This window comes from Elephas maximus, chromosome 4 (assembly GCF_024166365.1).
Source record: "Elephas maximus indicus isolate mEleMax1 chromosome 4, mEleMax1 primary haplotype, whole genome shotgun sequence".
Classification (NCBI taxonomy): domain Eukaryota; kingdom Metazoa; phylum Chordata; class Mammalia; order Proboscidea; family Elephantidae; genus Elephas; species Elephas maximus.
In genome coordinates this window covers 127,506,783-127,527,750 of record NC_064822.1, presented here as the reverse complement: position 1 = coordinate 127,527,750, position 20,968 = coordinate 127,506,783, and the positions used below count along the sequence as shown (strand labels likewise).

The 20,968-nt window shown below is 39.8% G+C and overlaps 1 protein-coding gene across 7 annotated transcripts in view; it reads left to right on the top strand.

Annotated features, from left to right (window-relative positions):
* The window catches only part of GRIP1 (glutamate receptor interacting protein 1), a 791,276-nt gene that overhangs the window by 33,633 nt on the left and 736,675 nt on the right, over positions 1–20,968 (top strand). The window contains exons 1-2 of one of the 7 annotated variants that reach the window (XM_049883801.1): positions 8,032–9,394; positions 16,108–16,333. The exons of 4 other annotated variants lie outside the window; for them this stretch is intronic. In XM_049883801.1, coding sequence (XP_049739758.1) covers positions 16,276–16,333 — 58 coding nt within the window. In that variant the 5' untranslated portion in view covers positions 8,032–9,394; positions 16,108–16,275. Of the gene's footprint in view, positions 1–8,031; positions 16,334–20,968 lie in introns of those variants that run through there. 2 more of the 7 variants (XM_049883802.1, XM_049883800.1) reach the window with 2 other exon arrangements.

Sequence of the window (20,968 nt, the reverse complement as noted above, 5' to 3'; positions counted from 1 at the left end):
CACAGCAGTGAAACACATAAAAATTAATTCTCTAGTAGATAGTTCTACTTACAAGTCTTCTTTTGCTGTGGCTTTTCTTCCTTAAAATTTCTTATTAAAAAAGTGACATAAAAACTAAAGTTATTAAGTTTGCTTTCAATAACTAGAAATGAGGCCAGAGTGATATTTTGTTACCAAGGCATACTTGTGTGCTAAGTGAACTACTTTGGTGCATTTACTTAAATGGCTGGTTTTACTGAGGATCACCTGCTCCTTTTCTGAGCTGAAAGAAAATAGAGGAGATTACACTTTTTTCCCTGTCATCTTTGTGGCTGGAATTAGAGAAAGACCAGTGTATTGGGTTTAATAGTGTGATACTGATGATGATGATTTTCAATAATAAAAATAGTAGCCAGCTTTTATTGAGCACATTCTGAGTGCCTGGCCTTGTCCTAAGTTCCTTCCTAACATTATCTCATTCGATTGTCTAATTCTGTGAATTTCGTAGCTTGATTCCACAGCTGAGGAAACCTTAGAGATTGAAGAGGGTGCCTTGGGATTCTCTGGGGAGACAGAACCAGTGTGTAACTATATGTATATGAAACCAAAAAATCCAAACCTGTTGCTGTTGAATTGATTCTGACTCGTGTATATATATATATATATATATATATACACACACACACACACACGTATATAAGTATATATATATACCGAAACCACCTATATGTATATAAAGAAAGAGAGAGATATTGATTAATAATTTACTTCAAGGGACTGGTTAATGCGATTGTGGGGCTGGCAAGTCCAAAATCCATAGGTCAGGTGACAGGCTAGAGACTCTTCCTTGTAGGAGTTGTGGGAGGTTGCCAAATACAAAATCTGTAGATCAGGCTGCAGGCTGGAGACTTCTTCAGACTTACATCTTAAGATCTGAAGCTCAGGTGATGGGAAGAGTGCAGAGTGAAGAAGAGATTGAGTTCTGCCAGAATACCTATTCATAGTCTGGAGGCTGACCACCCCCTCTGTATACTTTCCTTTCAACTGATTGATTGATTATGTTAGATTACATTACGGAAAGTGATTAGATTACATTAGACTACCTTATGAAACAGCAACTAGCATGGTGTTTGGCCAAAGCCCTGGGAATCATAGTCTAGACAAGCTGACACATAAAATTAACCATCACAGAGGTAAGGGCTGTAGGGTCACAATGAGTTGGAATCGACTCAGTGGCAATGAGTTTTTTTTTTTTCAAGGTCCCACAGATAGTGACTGAGCTAGGGCTCAAGTCTTTCTGTTTAACATGAAAACAACAGATTGGCTGAGAATTGTTGGAGATCCCTTGAAGGGACATTTGAGTTTGAAAGCTCTCTGTGAATTCAAATAGTTTATGTACTTACTGAAATTTTGACTTATTTCCACCATAATGATCACAGTAGGGATTTATGTATGTGGGAAGAATCCTAGGAAAAGGCTCAGAAAGAGCACTTGAGAATGTTGTGAACAGACCAAGTAGCAGGAAGTTAAAAAGATATATTTGGTGTTTAAGGTTGAGACAGGTGGTTTCGCTAGTTATATGGAATCGAGGATTCTCTCAACTTGCTGGAGTGGGGTTTGACCTTGCACTATTGGAGCTCACCCATCACACCTTGCTGGAAAGGGGAGATGTCATTATCCACGTGTGCTGTGAGTACCCTGCAGCTATCTGGAACTCAGCTAACAAGTGGAGAGTAATATGGAAAAGGCCCATGAGAAATGAAATCAGATGCCATGAAATTCATGGATTGTAACCCAGGCCTTGATTCAGCCTGTCTGCTCTTACCTGAAACACTAGTTTCCAAGATTAGAGCAGTGAGAGAGGCTGCAAACTATAAAAGACAGAGGGAGGAGAGACTTTGCAATGAGCAGACAGGTTGAGAGTGGTAGGAAATAATAGCTGGTTGACTAAACTAGGTGGAAAAAACTTTGAAAAAGCAAACATAAACCCAAAATACACCACAACCAGGGCCCATTTAGCCTAAACTAAAACGTCCTTTCACACCAAAGACCATTTGACAGGAAGTAGTAATTGTCATTCATAATGAGTCACCAGGAGTTCCTATCAGGTTAAATAGCTCTCTATTTAAGAAGGTCTAGAACTGTGTAGTACATTCTAGAAGGGACCTTGGCAAATTAGAAAGATGTTTTAGAGCTCAAAGGAATGAGCCTTCATTTACCTAGGGGGGGAAAAATAAAGTTTCCCCATAATGTTCCATGCTTCCTAGGGTGCTGGAGAGTTGTCTTTCTGGAACAATAATCCTTATTATTAAACCCTTTTGAATTCCTCCTATTGCTGCAGTCGCAGTGCTCTTTTTGGAAATGGAGCTGTCGGCCTTAATTGACTTTTGACTAGCACCCACATTGGCTGTAGCTTAAATAGGGTTAGAGAGCCCAGCTGTGCAGAATTCATTTCCAGTGTTAGAACTGAAATTCTCACGGACTGTGCAGCTAGCCGGGCTGCCTTTTATCCTGTCTGAAACAGATTTATTTTCACTTTATACACTCTTGATGGAAGAATCACTGTTTGGAATTTACTTTTTTTCTGCCCATGCCTGATATTAGGGTGACATTTAAAGAAGATCCAGGGCCTGTTTCCTTTTATCTAAACATGTTTCTCAGATGTCTAAAAATAAGCATCAAGTTAAGCTATAACCGAATTTAAATGGTGTATTTGCCAGTATTGCTTTGGGGAATTTCCCAAACTGTCAAAAATAAAATATTCCACTTGACCCCAAATATAAACCTTTTCAAACTCCTCATTTTCAGTAAGATTATAACTTTAAGTTTTCAGGGCCTCTTTTTTCATTTTAAAGTTGTCTGAGGAATAAATGATAAGTGTGTATGTAGTGTATGTGGTTTGAGGCCACTTTTTAATACATATTTATGAGGATTTGGGGATGAGTTTGGTCATATTTCCGTGGTGCATATTAAGGCCTTGCCTGGTACTTCAGAGTATGCATGTGATATTGATCTGCAGCCAGTACAGAGTCAAGCTGCATTAAAGTATTGATTGATAATATTTTTAAAAGTCAATACTGAATTATCTAAGATAAAATATGTATTTGTGGCAATTGACCTAATTCTAAGAGGAAAATGTTCTTTTGATTTGTACAGAATCTGCCTTTGCCAAGATGAAATGGGCAGACGACGAGGTGATACCATTTTGGGGTTTCCTCTTCAAACCTTCCCTTTCACAACATGTTTTGCCTTAAATTCGAAATGATTTAGTTGAGAAAACACATTGTATTAAGTTTGTACAAATGTATACATTCTTGTTTTTCAAAGTGAACTCTGTGGAGTACTAGCTCAAAGGCTGTTAGTAGATATTACGTTAAAAAAACAAAAAGGTTCTAGCGAAAAAAAGTTCTACCAAAGTTGTACTAAATTGCAAAAAATACTGTGGGAGTTCTCAAATGATTTCACGTTAATGTACTTCGTGACGCTGTAAAGAGAGGGCATACTGTTTTCATAGCTAAAGCTCTTTATTACAAGCCACAGAAACCAACTGGAATTAAGTTAAAGAGGCAGAGAGAGAGAGTTTATTGTAAGGATTCAGGGGTATCTCATGAAACATGAAGGAGGGAATGGAGCTGGGTCACAAGACTGTCCTAGAAAACCCGTATGATCCTCTCCCCTTGCCCTTATTTCTGCAGTGCGTCTGCTCAGTTTCTTCCCTTTATTCATTGTTGGCATTCTGTGGTGATTCTCCTGGGAAGTCCGTCTGCTCTTGATCATGATGTCATTTTAGTCTTTCACTAACTGGGTTCAGTGCTGGGTAGTCAGACAGCACGTTATAGACATGCGATGACCAGTGTAGGTTGTACTGAAGAGTTTTTGTTTGTCATAATCTCAAATATTTAAGGTTGATAAATAGCTTTTACTAATTTCAGTATATTTAGGATAGTGCATAATTTACAACAGTTTTACTTCTGTTAAACCCCCCTCTGTTAAAAGCTTATTTAAAGAAAAACCTATATTAACTTGTAGATGTCCTAATATTTAGTAATCTAGATCAAACATGGTACAGTCTAGGTTAATATCCCACTGATAGACTGAATTGTAAGTATGAAGAAGAAGTTGAATAAACTTTTCTTGTCATAACCCGTGGTAAATGCACTTATACTTTAATGATCTAGGACATAGAGTTAGTCTTTTACATATGAAGAAGTGATAAATGCTGAGTTTAACTGTTCTTGCTTGAAATATAGCTCTTCACATCTGCTTTTGCTTTACTATGAAGAACATCCTAACTCCTCTTTGTCAAAATTCTATAAAGTTCCATTTATTCAGAATCCACGAGCTTAAATAATATATTTTCTTTCTGCAGCAACGCGTACAGAGAATTGCTGTTCCAAATAATGCCCTCAAGGCATGGCAAGAATTGGCTTCTGAATCTCCAGAGAAAGATTACATTATGTTTGGTACAGCATCAGCATTAGAGTATTTTATTCTTATTCGTAGAACATTGGTACAATATTTAACTGTGTGTTCATACCCACAAACCATACTGGCTTACACACTTGTGAAAGACCCTGAAGGGTTTTTCATGTTTCCAGAAATAGATGCAGTGTTTATTTAGTGCATTTATGTCTTTGTATTCATATTTTGGTGAAATTTGGAAGAAGTATAGGGGCAGGAGGTGGTGAGGAGACAACCTGAAAAGAGTCTTGGAATCCCTAGATTGTCAGGTTCAGTAATTTGGAGTTGCAAGAGGAAAGGAGAATTTTGGAGGCTGACAGTTAATGAAAGAGGTCTAATAGCGATGCCACAGCAGGGAGTTCCCCGAAGGTACAAATGTGTTGACATCTTCATTCCCTATTGTTATGAATGCAAGGTGAGTAGGAAAGGACAATAGTCTGGCACTGGCTACTAAGTTTTTAGTCTGAGTCCAGGCTAATTAATTATGAATTTTTGGACGTATCACTTAGTCAGCCCAAGCCTCAGATTCTAATGGTATAAAGATGGAATTGGACTTGATGTCTTACAGCATTAAATTTTAGATGATTTCTGTGGAAATTTTAGATGAAGAGAAGCTATATTTATGTCAACTCTCCTTCCTGTATACTGTTATTTATTCAGCAAATATTTTTTGAGAACCTGTTACGTGGACCATCACCCATCCATCAGATTGCCATACTGTGGCAGCATGTGTGTATGCTGGAAGCTGTGTCACCAGTATTTCAAATACTAGCGGGGTCACGCATGGTGGGCAGGTTTCAGCAGAGCTTCCAGACTAAGACAGACTAGGAGGAAAGAGGCCATCTACTTTAGAAAATTGGTTAATAGAAACCTGATGGATCACAACAGAACATTGTCTGACTTGCTTGATTTGGACATATCATTTGAAAAAAAAAACAAAAAAACCCAACCAAACCTATTGTCATCCAGTAGATTCTGACTCATAGTGACCCTATAGGACAGAGCAGAACTGCCCCCTAGGTAGGTTTTCCAAGACTGTAATCTTAGGGTAGCGGACTGCCACATCTTTTTCCCACGGAGTGGCTAGTAGATTGAACTGCCGGCTGAACCAACCTTTGGGTTAGCAGTGAAGCACTTAACCATTCCGCCACCAGGGCTCCTTGGACCCGTCATTAGGAGGGTCAGTTGCTGAAGGAGGACATCATGTTTAGTGAAGTAAAGAAGATGGCCAGCAACGGCAAAGGAGAACCTCAGTGAGATGGATTGGCACAGTAGCTACAATGACAGATTCAAACATGTTGGCAATCATGAGTTTGACACAAGACCAGGCAATGTTTCATTCTCTCGTACATGAGGTCGCCCTGAGTCAGAGTTGACTGAATGGCAGCTGTCTATCTGTGATGCGGAGGTGCTGGATATTCTAGTGCTAAGGGCATAGGATTGCCCATCCTCTCTTGGAGCTTATGTTCTCTTGGGAAGGGATGCATAGCTCACACACCTTTAGAAACGTGTATGTATATGTAATACATCAGGGTGAGGTAAATACTTTGAAGAAAATGAAGACAAGGTTAGGGATATAAATGGAGAAGGAGCAATTTTAGATAAAGTAGTCAGGGCTGTCCTATCATGAAGTGACACTTGAGAAGAGATTTGATTGAAGTGAGCTCGTGCTAGTCCTATACCTGGAAGGAGAGTGACCAGGCAGAGGGGAGAAGAAGTGCAAAGTGTGCAAGCATGTTGGGGAAGGCCATGAATATCCTTAGTTACTAAATTCAGGACAATTAAAATACCAATTGTATCTCATTTAGGTTTGTTCAAGTTTTGACAGTGAGGGAAAGAGGGTAAGTGTGGACAAGCCTGAGGAAGGAGTGTGCAGTAGGGAGCCATGGTTGTGCCTGACTCTTCAAGGACGCTTGTGCGTTACATGGTCCCTGGACAGTGCAAATGGTTAACACACTTGGCTGCTAACCAAAAGGTTAGAAGTCAAGTCTGCACAGAGGTACCTTGGAAGAAAGACCTGGTGATCTGCTTAGGAAAGGCCACAGACTTGAAAACTCTGTGGGATACAGTTCTACTCAGACACACGTGGAGTTGCCGTGAGTTGGAATTGACTTGATGGCAACTTATTTTTGGACATCACCAAGGATCTGGCATGTCTGTCTGTGATATTTTAAGACATATATGAACATGTTCTTAAAGACATCATAATGGCTGTGTACTCACAACACAATCCGATAGATCAGCCACATCTTCTAGCTGGTGCATTCCATGCCCTGCTAGTATCATTTTCTCTTTAATTTCCTGTCCCTTAGCACCAGTGAATTTCTTACAGCATTTTTCCTCATTTACTTTTCTGCCTGCTTTTGGTATATCTTCTTTAGAAGTTAGTTTCCAATTTTTAAGTTGAATACAATTTATTCCCTCTTGCTTGATGTTATTTTTGATGGCCCCTTGGCAGCCTCACGTCATTGCTAACCTCTCCGCTCCTCAGGATCACGTTTTCCAGCAAACACACCATGAGCACTTATTTAAATGCCTAATCATTGGCAGAAATGCAGCTGTGTTCATCATTGTCAGTTCTGATTTGTATGATGTTCTCATCCAAACATACCTCAGGGTACATTTGCACATCTAATTACAACATTAAAACTAATAATAGCCTGATAAAATACTACTCAGACAAATGTCTAAGCAAACAGCTGGCTGTTTCATTGTGTCCTGAAGGACAGGCAGATTCAGACTTTGTTCCCTAACTCGAGGGCCTGAATTCCAAACTGCAAACCCTCCTCTATGAACACCCTGCTGATGGGAGGCTTAGCTAGGCAGGAAGTATCTAATTCAAAGGGATGTCCTTAGATGAAAGAGCCACCATGAAACCAGACCTTTATGGAACTGCATTGAAGGGAAAAGTGGTTTTCTTTCGCTTCACTTGGAGGTAGACTGAGAATAAATTCTGCCTGAACCAAAATGCAACAGAATACTGGTGCAAGGTGTTATGAACGTGCCAACTTTTCTACAGAACCCAGAAAGTTAATATCTAGAACTTCTGAGGGAAGAAGGCTGAGGAATAATTTAACAACACTTTTCAGATATTTGCAGGAGTCATGTTGTTATCATATAGAAAACAGTGGTAGGCTCTATTTGCCACAAGTGATTGAGTTTATGCCTTTGTTGAGAGAGAAGAAATTTGGTAAAATTGGCTTCATCTTACTGGCACAGTAAAAAAACACAGTAGGCCCTCCTATTATCCAAACCAGTAAAGGTGGAGTATTTAGGAAATAGAAACTAATCATACTTCCCCTGCTGAGACTCTGCACACGGAGCAGGACTGATCCTAACCTAGTTAGGAAATAGAGAATTTTTTCTCCAGGGTGACATGCTCCCTCCAGCAGGTTCCATTTGCCCAGGTGAGTTGGTTTTTGAAACATAGACTAAAATTGTAGATAATGTTGGAAAACTTTTGGATTATAAGAGTTGTCACTTAATGTGTTCTTGAGGGAGGCTTTACAATCTTTTCTTTAAAGCTTTTAAATAATAATTTAAAATTTTATCAGCCTCTATATTTTATAGATTAGGCATAATACTACTGAAGGGTAAAAATAGATTAAAATAAACCCCCAAGTTGCTTCTTGCCTTCTGATTCTTTCAGATGCAACAGACATTTAAAATCACAGGAATACTGTGCTTGATATTTTCACATACATTAAAATTCCTTTAAGATAATTCTCACAAAAATGTGCAAAGCAGATATCATTTACCAGTGGTCAAAGAGGTGAACAAGTTACTTACTGCAAGTTGCGCAGCTTGGAAGGGATGGGAGAGAGGGCTTGAAACCAGGTCTCAGAAACTTGAATGCAGGCTTGTTGTTGTTAGCGCTGTCAAGTTCGCCTCGACTTCCACGGTGACCCTGTGTACAACAAACAGACATTGCCGGTCCTGAGCCATCTCCATGATCCAAAGGGTTTTCACTGGCTGCTTTTTGGAAGTAAATCACCACGCCTGTCTTAACCATCAATAGCTACCCGTTGCCCGTAACCACCAATAGCTAGGTGCCATCAATTCGATTCTGAGGTATGACAGCTCTATGTATTTCAGAGTAGAACTGTGTTCCCTAAGGTTTTCCAGGCTGTGACCTTTTGGAGGCTGATCACTCGGCCCTTCTTTTGAGGCAGCTCTGGGTGGGTTGGAATTGCCAGCTTTTCAGCTGTAGCCAAGGGCTTAACTGTTGGCACCACCCAGAGAGCCAGGCCTTTTTTAGACTTCGATTAATAAGCTCCGAAATCTCAGGTGGATCTCTGACCCTCTCTAGATCCCAGTTTCCTTGTAAAGTGGAGAGGTTGGAATGAGAAGATTGGAATAAGTTTACCTCTCACTTTGGTAATGTTATGATCCGGGGGAAACATGAGAGTGGTCAGTAGTTAATGAACACAGCCACATTTTTGTGTAAACTGTGACCGTGTACTATGTAGGATGTATAAACCAAAACCGAACCTGTTGCTGTCAAGTCGGTTCCGACTCATAGTGACCCTATAGGACAAAGTAGAACTGGCCCATTGTGTTTTCAGGGAATGGCTGATGGATTCGAACTGCTGACCTTTTTGGTTAGCAGCTGTAGTTTGCTGTAGATCTTAACTCTGTGCCACCAGGGCCCTTGTGGGATGTATAGATGGATATTATTCTTGGGCTGGGAATTTTGGGTGTGGAAGGCAGGTGTAAAAATTAACAATTCTATATGATCTAATGACCAGAGCTAGTAAAGTAGAAGAATCATGTTACAGCCATTTTTTTGATTTTCCTTATTTTTTTTCACATCTACTTTCCTATCCCAGATCCCCTCTCATGCATTTCCTTTGAAATTTTCTGAGTTTATATCTGATCCTAAATTTTGCTATATTTAATTATAGCTGTGACTGGAAGGCAAGAAAAGAGAAGATTCCTCTATTCTTCCTGAATAGTAAGTTATTGGTCTAAGGAAAACTGTTTGGATTTAAGATGTTCAGCACAGTAGCCAGTAGCCACGTGTGGCCATTAAGAAATTGAAATGTGACTAGTCTGAACTGATACATGCTGTAAATATAAAATGTACATTGGATTTTGAAAATTTGGTAAAAAAAAGAATGTAAAATATTTCATTATTTTTTATATTGATTACATGTATAAATGAAAATATTCTAGGTGTGTTGGGTTAAATAAAATATATTATTAACATTAATTTAATCTGCTCCACCAAAGCTCCAACAGTTTAACAGTTGATACCCTAAATCAGGGATCGTATCTAATTCTGCTTGCCCTTACGCTGCTTGGGCTAAGGAGGATATTTCTGGTAAAACGAATAAAATGCAAATAAAACCACCACAGAACAGATAACCTGCTCGTAGTCAGAAGCAAAATCATTTTTTTTTAAATATTTTTTTCTTTTAATTTATTTATTGTGCTTTAGGCAAAAGTTTACAAATCAAGTCAGTGTGTCATATAAAAAGCCACACACACCCGGCTGTGCACTCCCAGCCGCTCTCCCCTTAATGAGACAGCACTTGGCTCCTCTCCACCCTGTATTCCCCGTATCCATTCAACCAGCTCCTGTCCCCCTCTGCCTTCTCATCTTGCCATCAGCCAAGAGTCCGCTCACATAGTCTCACGTGTCTATTTGAGCCACGAAGTTCACTCCTCACCAGCATCATCGTCTGTCTTATACTCCAGGCCAATCCCTGTCTGTAGAGTTGGTTTCGGGAATGGTTCCAGTCTTGGGCTATCAAAGGATCTGGGGACCATGACTGTCGGGGTTCCTCCAGTCTCAGTCAGACCAGTAAGCCTGGTCTTTTTACGAGAATTTAAGATCTGAGAAGCAAAATCATTTGATATTTTTATTTGATCTGCTATAGTCAGAAGATTTGGTGAAAAGAGAAGCTGAACTGCTTTATTTTTGAAGCCTATTTAGTACTGAGGATGTATGGGAAATAGCTGAGTGATTTTTAGAATCAAAGAGGAAAAATAATACTTTTAAAGCGTAGTTGCACATTGGAAACTTTTTCTAACTATAAAAATATGTTAAATGGCTTTTTTTTTTTTTTCTCCTGCATGTATCTTATTGCTCAAGTTATGGTGTCAAGCAAAAGTGGGTGTTTTTCAATCTGGGCTGGGTGGGGGACATATTTCTACTTTACCTTGAGGTTTACCTCCCCATACGTGTTACTAATGACAACTTTTACTTCCTGTAGCAATCATCTTTTGATGTCTAAGGGAAAGTTTACATTAAGACTCTACTTAGGACTTTGATTTTTTATTATTGTTATGGGAAATAAGTAAAAATATATAAGCCATTCACATTTGAAGAATTTGAATTTTTTTTAAATACAAAAAGTGTAAAAAAATACACAAATTGTACTTCTATTGCCAGTAGTATAAATGGTCAAAGTTTTAGTCAGCATGGCTTGGCACATGTCAGTTACTGCTTTTGAGGGACTTTTATTCTAAAAGTAGATGGAAAACTATCTTGAAGCAATGTTATGTGGTTGCCAGAATTTTGCTTTGGTGATCAAAAGGTATATGACTTGACTTCTGGATTTGCCAAAGATTCATTATTTGGCCTTGATCAAAGTTTATGTGAACCTATTAACGTTTAAGCCCCAAACTCAGTGTTTATAAAATGAGAATACCAATGAATCCCATTATCAACTTCACAGTGATTAAGCCTGCAGTGCTATCTTCTTGTTGGGTGCCGTCGAGTTGGTTCTGACTCATAGCGACCCCAGGTACAACAGAACGAGACGCTGTCTGGTCCTGTGCCATCCTCACAGTGTTGCAGGCACTGTCCATCTTGTTGAGGGTCTTCCTCTTTTTCGCTGACCCTCTACTTTACCAAGCATAATGTCCCTGTCCAGGGACTGGTCCTTATTGGTAACATGTCCAAAGTATGTGAAATGAAGCCTCGCCTTCCTTTCCTCCAAGGAGCAGTCTGGCTGTCTTCCAAGACAGATTTGTTTGTTCTTCTGGAAGTCTCATTTTATATTCAATTTTCTTCACCATCACCATAATATCTTAAGTGCTGGAATAAATTACGATTACAAAAAGTTGAGAAATTCTGTAACCAGTGTTCTGCACACTTCTCTTGACTAGTTAATTTTAATAGTGATTTGTAAAGTATTAGTACTATAACATATAAAAAGTGTATTTACTAAGTGTATATAGTAAATAGTTAGCACAGGGATTACTTAGTAATCCTTGCTGTCTGCTTTTGGGATATATTCTTAAATAGTTGATATTAGAAACATGTTATGGAGGAAGAAGGGAAAGGATTCTCTACATTTATCTTTTTTAAGAAAGAGCCAAATGGGAAGATTTGTTCAAGTATCTAGTAAAAGATACTGAAGAGGTAGAAACTATTTTATAAAAACAGTTAAAAAAATTATATTTAAATGCCTATAAGCCTGCTAACAATTTTCCACATTAGAGTATCAACCTTATAGGATAGAGTAGAACTGCCCCATAGGGTTTCTAAGGAGCAGCTGGTGGATTTGAACTGCTGACCTTTTGGTTAGCAGGCAAGTTCTTAACCACTGTACCACCAGGCCTCCAGAGTAGATAATGGGGTATGGGTAATGTTTCCTTTTCCAGAAATCTTTTTAAAATAATTTATACTTACATGATTGCTGAAAATTGTTAATGTAATTACAAGTATCCATTCAACTCGAAATACACTTGTGGAGAGACTACTAAAAATACATCTATTTAAAAACGCTTCTATTCAAATATGGTTTTTGAAATTTCAGTGTTCAGTCTTAAAAAGGCAATATTTGAAAACTCTGGGTTTGGTGTTTGGTGTGAGCACAGACTTGAGTTCTCTCCAAATTCCAACTGAAATGGCTGGCTGGTTATAGAAATCAGGGAACATCAGTATTAGCAAGAGAAACCAGTAATAGTCCATGCGGCAGGAAATGAGAGGAGTTTTTTTTAGTGGTACCTTAATGGTTCCAGATTGGAGGACTTCTCAGAGCCCCTTTCCCTAATAGAGGTTGGTTGTCCAGAAAATAGCCAGGTGACTTGAGAGACAGTGTTTGGAGGTGAGGCCAGGTTGAGAGACTGCAGGTATGCATGCCACCTAAGGGTATTAAAACTGAAGTTACCTTCTAGTGTGTCTCCCCACATCCATTTTACCCTCTTCCAATTCCTTTTTCTCACTAGACTTCAGTGATCTTTTCAAATGGCATATCTGGCCATGTGATCCCTTTGTTTGTACTGTTCTTAGGATCAAGGCAGACCTGTCTTCCTAGTCTGGTGTCACACCATGCCTTCTCTCCTGCAGCCATACTGACCTCATGTGCACCACTGTCCCTGAGTCTTTGCACCAGCCCTGGACTAATTCCACTGCCTGAACACTTTACTTGGCCTTCTACCTAGTTAATTCCTGATCATCCTTCATGTCTTGGCTCCCTCATTTCTTCTTCCTTAGGGACCGTCAGTGATCTGTGCTCTCCTAGCACCCTGTGCTTCTGTGAGGGCAGGGGTGGTATCTGGTTCTGCATTCCATTGTGGCCCTAGCGCTTATCCCACCACTTGGCATGTGTTAGATGTCCAATAAATATTTATGGCATGAATGAATACGTGAATTGGTGGATGGAAGCATTTGCATTTCAGCAACTGTATAAGGTACCCCTGGCCTCTGCTTCCTCTACAGTCAGCTACACCAAGCCAAAGACCAGGCATGGTGATGGGCAAGTTCTTCAGGTTGCTCTTGCTGTGGCTGCCAAAACTGGCAGAGGTTCTGGAAAATGGGAACTTACCCAAGGAATAGGATCCAAATTGGAGGTCTAGGGATGTTCTCTCTTGTTTCTTTACTCTCCCCATTGGCTACTGGATGTTCTTGCTGATAAACCATTGTCTTCTCCACCCCCTACTGCCTCACCCATTTTCTCTTCAGTGTCTCTGAGAAAGATTGGGTGGGAATTCACAACAAAACCTGTCAAAAGCAGCTCAACTTCTATTAGAAGATTATTTCACCAGAAAGTATGGCACTTTCTCAAAAAAGATAAATGGATTGTGAAAAGACTTCAATTTTATTAAGGGATTTTTTTTATTCAAAAGAAAGAGATCACCATTTTCCTGACCTGAAGAATTGCTTCCTCTGCAATAGACTGACCGTGAGAAATGAGACGATTTTAGAAGCTATGTTTTTGTGCTTTCAACAACACTTGAGGGAATGTTGCAGCTATAAAACTACAGCTAACTAAGCAGGCCATCAGGAAAAGGATGAAAAGGAGGCAGTATGCAGAGTGGAAAAATGCAAAAGCCAGTTTCAGCAGAAATGACCATAAGAACTAGCATTTGTTGAGCACTTACTAGTCGCCAGGCATTGTTCTAAGGGCTTCCGTGCTCTAACTCATTTGATCCTCATTACAGCCCTACGGGGGAGAGATTATTTAAGGCCGTTTAGAAAACCTTTATGGAAGAGTGAATAGAAAATGCGATACTGCAGAATATAAAAAATAGGAAGTAGAAAACAAGTTTGAGGAAAAAATTTCCAGATATAAAGGATGAGAACTGGGGGGAAAAATATATTAGCTCTTAATGATGTTATCTTTGGGTGGTAAGATTAGGGATGGTTTTTATGTTCTTTATACCTTTCAATATTTTGTAGAAAGAACTTTTTAAAAGGCACTGTTCTTTTAACAAAGAGCATAGTTGACAGAGAACGTGTAAGGTTTCCAGTAAATAATCTTCAGTAATTCAGTGAAAATTAAATTGCTTTGGAGGTGCAGTGTTCAGGAAGTTAGGCAAGATTGAAGCAGCACAAGTAGGAAGGAAACCTCCTAATTGAGAAGACGGAGCAAAGGGATTCATGCTGCTGAAGAAGCGCTGTGACTGTGCAGTTTTCCTCCTCCAGCTGAAAAATACAAAGAAAAACAGCATGGTCTAGTTAAATGTATATGGAGAATTTAGAGTGCTGAGAAAGCATTCTTATACATGATAATTAGGGGTTAATAGTTTATACTTGTAAGTTTAATAAATATTTATTTTTAAATAGAAAATGCGTCATTGCCTGGATCCTGTGTCCTTTCATTTATCCACACCTGGAGTAAACCGTTGTGACCCAAGATACCACCTGGTGGCAGGTGTAGGAATTGCAAGTTAAAACCCTGACAAATCTTAGAAATTCATACCCAGGGCTTGATACTAAAGGTAATGAACACTTGAAAGTGCTAGGACTGGCTCCGTAATATACATTTATTCATTCTATCTCTTATTTTCAGAAATAGAAGGCAAAGTGTAAGTTTACCTAAAAAATAATTATAAATTCAAATGACTGTGGAATTAAAATTCCTTTTTTTCTAGATTTCTCTTTTTTAAATTACAGAATTTTTCCCCCCACAGGTTGTGCAATTATTCTCTTTTCTCATTGTTATAGAAGAGATTTTATTCTTTCTAATAGTCAAGTGGAGTCCCTGGATGGTACAAACATGACATGCTTGGCTGCTAACTTGAGAGGTTGGTGGTTCAAGTCCACCCAGAGGTGCCTTGGAAGAAAGACCTGGGAATCTACTCCCAAAAAATCATCCATTAAAAACCCTGTGGAGCACAGTTCTCCTCTGACACGTGTGGGGCCTCCGTGAGTCGGCGTCGACTCAGCGGCAGCTGTTCTGTTTCATAGTAAATTTTAAAGTAGAGATGGGATCTTTCAGAAATCGGCATAGGTTTCCAACCATCTTGTAGAGGGGTCTCCTGAGTGAAATTAGAGAAAATAAAAATGGCAGTGAGAAAAATGTCATGGTTTCTTTAAATTGGAAAAAAAAAAAATTCGAATATGTTTGATGGGAGAGCCACTGATTATTAGTATAACGAATATATTATTGGAAAGACCCTTTGGTTAAGATACATGTGTATCAATCATTTTCTTTCCTTTATTGAACCAGGAATTAAATAAAACTAATGTGGAAGAGCAGCCATTTCTAGTTTTTGATATTTTATACGTTTCTCAGAGATACAGAACTTTCAAAAATTCTGTATGTGAAGTGATCAAGGTCATAATACTTTTCCTTTCTAAATTTTATCATTTAGACTTTGCACTTAGAACACAAATTGAATAAGATGCTAAGATGTTTTTTTTCTTAATGGACATTTTATTACAGAGGCAGTCCCTGACTTACAAATACCAAACAAAAACCAAACCCATTGCCGTTAAGTCAATTCCAACTCATAGCAACCCTGAAGGACAGAGTAGAAGTGCCCATAGGGTTTCCAAGGCTGTAAAACTTTACAGAAGCAGACAGAGTGGGTGGTGGGTTCAAAATGTGGACCTTTCAGTTAGCAGCCGAGAGCTTAACCACCATGCCACCGGGACCCTTGACTTACAAACAGTTCCTATGAATGGGCCTTTAGGAACAGCATACCAGTACTATTTCAGGGTTGCTGCCTCTGCCAGGACTTCTCACCCTTTCTCCTTCACTGTCCTGTTGTTGCTCTGCTTTGAAGCACTCTCCCGTTACTCTCCGAACTGTTTCCCCCTCTGCTAGTTTCTATGGCGCAGGGTCTGTCCTTCTTATATTCTTCCCCATGTGCTTCCCTAGGTAGCCCCAAACAGAACTCTTTCAAGCAGTTCCCTTCTCAGAGATACCCATGAGTTGCCAATCCTTTGGGCCATCGTGCTTATAATCTTTTGTGCTGTGTCTTTAGAGTCCTAGAAAGTGAAGACAGGGAGGCGACGAGAGATGAGAGGAAAACCCTATCTCTGATAACTGGTAACTACTTTTAAAAAAAGACTCTAAGCTCTTTAATGTGGACAGTCTCAAAAGGCGTTTTATATTTTCTTTAAGGACATGAGAGTTGAGAAATAGCTGTGGCATGTTGATCCCCAGCCCTGGTTGGAAGATCCTGGTGGTGACAGCAGAAAGGGAAGCAGGTGAGCAATTCCTAATACCCTCAGGTAAAAGGAAGGAAGGAAAAGGAAAAGGGAAGAAAAGAAAGGAAAGGAATGGAAAAGGAGAGAAAAGGTGAGAAAGGAAAGTAGCCTTGGGTCCCTAGGGAGACTCCCTACTCCTGTGTCTGATCTTAGGCTCTTACTCTCTCTGCCTTGGTGTGCCGGAGCCTAGGGCATTGGTATCCACCGCGACTGGTGTGAGGCTGGCAGTTAGATGAGAGAGGAATTTTTGGATTCCACTTTCTTAGATTAATTATCCTAGATTGATCTATAGCTTCAGTGCCATTCCATTCAAAATCCCAGCAGCCTTTTTTTTTTTTTTTAATATATTGACAAATTTATATGGAGATGCAAAGGGCTTAGACTAGTCAAAACAACTTGGGGACAAAAATAAAAAAAAGAGGACTCACATTACCTGATTTCAGTATTTATTATAAAGTTGTAATAATCAAGGCAGCGTGGTGTTGGTATCAAGATAGACCTATAAATCAAAGTTCGTATCAGTTTTTTTCATATTAGCCAAAAGTTGCAGACAGCCCAGATGTCTACCAACAGGCAAATGGATGAATGTTGTTGATGTTAGGTGCTGTTGAGCTGGTTCTCGCCTCGTAACCACCCTGTAGGACAGAGTAGAACTGCCCCATAGAGTTTCCAAGGAGTGGTTGGTGGATTTGAACTGCCGACCTTTTGGTTAGCAGCCATAGCTCTTAACTGCTATGGCACCTTATGAATCTTGAGGTAATTATGCTGAGCAAAAGAAACCAGACACACCCCCATCCCAAAACAAGAGTGCATGCTGTATGATCTCATTTGTATAAGATTCTGGGAAATGTAAACTAATGTGTAGTATAGGAAGCAGATCAGAATGGAAAGGGAATGAAGATTGGAAATGGCAAGAGGAAGGGACTAACAAAAAGTCATGAAACTTCACAATGATGTATTTGTTCATTATCTTGATTGTGGTGATGATTTCTTGAGTGTGTACATATGTCAAAGACACCCTGATGGGGCGTGGTTAAGCACTCAGCTGGTAACCAAAAGTTCTGCTCTTTGAACCCGCCACCTGCTCTGCAGGTAAAAGATGTGGCAGTTTGCTTCTGTAAAGATTGGAAACTCTGTGGAGCAACTATTCTGTGTTGGAATCAAGTCGATGCTAATGGTATACCTATGTCAAAACTTATCATATTATACACTTTAAATATGTGCAATTTATTGTGTGTTAATTATGCCTCAATAAAGTTGTTAAAAGAAAACTATATTCTTTAACCCAAACTAAACCTGTAGCCATAGAGTTGATCCCAGCTCATGGCAACCCCATGTGTTACAGAGTAGAACTGCTCCATAGGGTTTTCTTGGTTGCAATCTTTACAAAAGCAGATGGTCAGGCCTTTCTTCCGTGACACTGCTGGTTGAGTTCGAACTTCCAGCCTTTAGATTAGTTGCTGAGAATAACCATTTGCACCATTCAGGGACCTTAAGTTCAACCCCTACACATAGATTTATCCTTGGCTGATTGGTTTAAATTGTGCTTTTCTTAAGTGTTTGTTCTTAGGTTAACACTTTCTGGGTTTAAGTTAACACTTCCTTTGGTGTTACTGAGATTTAGAAGTTTTTGGACTTTAAATGTTATTATGCAAACACTTAAAATGACACAAACATTGAAGGGCCAGAATTTCATGAAACAGAGAAATTGTGAAATAAAGCAAGATAAATTGTTTGTTACATTGGAGCTCTCTATATAGGACAGTATAGAAAGTGCAGTGTAATGCAAAAAAAGAAGTGGCATGGAAGACCTGACCTCTAGAGGAATTTACATTTTAGTTGTGAAAATGAGATTTATGTACATAATCAACGAACTAACAATTAAAGGAAGGCGTTAACTGAGATCAAGAGTACGGTAGTTGACATTTGTTTCCTACAGGACTTAACTTTCTGAGGTGTTGATCAAGAGTTTCACATTTCTTCAGCAGGAAATAATGGCATTTTCAATGTTTCAGATCTTTACAATACACTTTTAAATCTATATATTCATCCTGAACCACCTACTGGTCTTTTAGTAATTACATTTAATGAGGGAATTTAATTCTATATTTAATCTCCTTTTTAACATATTTACCCAAGACCTGATGTGAAAATTGCTAATGGTGTTTTTGATCTAGTTACCCTGCCTTGAAATTATAGCAGTAACATTCAGTAATATTAGCATTTTTTGTCGATGTTACCTCTCTGGCTGTGAAGATTTTCTATTGATGATTCCTGTGAAGCTTGGAAACTGAACATACTTTCTGGAGAACCACTTATCTTTTCTGCTGCTCTTATTTTGAGTGACTTTACAGTGACCATTTTCATGATGTATATCTTTAACATATTTCCCTTTCTTCCTTTGTATTTCATCCTTTTTATTACAGCTCCGTGTAATCAAAGCCAAACTAGGTGCCAACACGCCACGTGCCTATCGCTCCCAGGCGAGCTGGCTGAGAAGGAAACGCCTGTATTTATGTCTTGTCATCACTTAGGGCCTCCTGAGGTGCTGACTGTGGTTGCTTGCGTTGTGCCACTGCTAAGAAGGTTCTTGGACTGCATGCTTCTTCCGTGGATAGGTATAGATGTATGTGTGCCAGCTGTGGGCAAAATTGTGAAGTAGGAAGTTTACCATTCATGCCTGAGCCATCATTTTTTAAATTGTTTCTCTCCCTACCTTAGGGCTCTTACTCAGCTTCACAGAGCTTTTGTGTTCTGTTCTTATTAAAACTCACTCTTAGAAAAGAACACAAAACTGTTACTAGTCCCACTTAATGTAAATTTCATGACGTCCCAGGGTGGTGCCAACGGCTTGTACCTGAGTGCAAACCTAAAGGTTGGCAGTTTGAGCCCACCCAGCAGCACTATGGAAGAAAAATGGCAATCTGTTTATGTAAAGATTACAGCCGTGAACACCCTATGGAACAGTTCTAGTCTGTAATACGTGGGTTGCCATGAGTTGGAATCGGCTCTGAATGTGGTGTGAAACGCTTTTCTCGCCTTAAATGGAGTGTAGGCTTTGGGGAACAAGTGGAGGGGGAGTGGTTTTGGGGCAGGAGCCGCTTGCTTCGTGCATCTGAAATCATTCTGTGGGTCGGTTGTTTTCCAAATGTTTTTAGTCACATATTCCTTTTTGTTGAAGCCTAGTATATAAAAATGGTTTTAAAAAATGGAGCCCTTTGGAAGAGACAGGAATGGAAGATTCAGAGGCACACTCACTCATCCTTCCCAAGGACTGCCCCAAGGCCTCTCTGTGAACCTCCTGGGGTTCCTCAGACCACAGTTTGAAAACCAATTTGTACATCTGGCTTCCACTTGATATGCAGGTAGAAAGAGCATGGCTTCCACCCTGAAAACAAGAAATAGTCTACAAAATCATAACTATCCTTGAACCCATCAGAGAGCGCAGGTTGCAGGGCAGCCAACCTGCCTGAAATCCAAGGGAGAGCAGGCACCTCCAAGGAGAGATTGAACTTAAGCCTTGGCTTATCTGTTGCAGAACTTGAAAGGAAGGCAGGTCTGCCATACAGGCAGGCAAAATGAATTCAGCTAAAACTGGTAATGAATTGCTAATGGCTGATCATGGACTAGCATGGGGGTGTAGAACTCATGAGAGTGGCAGGCACAAGGAGAATGTGCACAGACTTCTCCATAGACCTTACTGCGTGCTCACAAGAAAGATTGGGGGCAGGGTGGGGCCTGAGAAAGTCTCCCTTGGTGATACACTCCTGGAGGAGGGGACGAAACTGTCTTGGGCCCAGACCTTTAGAGGCCTCCTACCACTGAATGAGGGGCAGAATCACTGAGAAAGGCCACCCCTGAGACATAAGGATATGGGGTCTGGGGCTGGGCCAGCATAACAGAGAACATCCCCCTCACCTCCCACCGTACCTCAGACAAGCTCAGTGTTTCAGGTATCTATTGCAGTGTAACAAATCACATCAGAATGTAGTAGCTTAAGACATAAGCAGTTTATTCTCTCTCTTAATTCTGTAACCTGGGTAGAGCTCATCTGGGCAGTTCCTCAGCTCCACCTGATGTCTCCTAGGGCTGAAATGGTCATGATGGCCTCTTCATCTTACAGGCGATGGCTGGTAGAAATGCAGATGGTTTTAATATGCTTACCCCCCTCCCCCCAACCTCTGTCTTGCTAAGGAGGTTGCTCTTCCTAAGAGCCAAAGAAGAAGCTGCCAGGCTTCTTAAAGACTAGACCAGAAACTGGAACCATGTCACTTGTAGTGCATTGTGTTGGTCAAGGTAAGTCACAGATTCAAGGGAACAAGACTCCAGTTCTTGATGGGTGGACCAGTGTGTACATATAGGGAGGAAAGATTTGATGATGGCTAACTTCTTATTTTTTTAACTTCATAGATTATCTACTGTACTTAATTTGCCATTTTTTTTTCCCTCCGTCTTTGGCTTTCTTGAGCCCCTCTATTACTGTTCTCTCCCAGAATCTCTACTCATTAAAATATGCCCATCCTTTAAGGCCCAACTTAAATGCTGCCACCTCCACCATATAATTTATTGCCCAAATTGGGATAATTTGAGAGTGTAAGGGGCCACTAAAAGGACAATGGGTATAAATTGGGACTG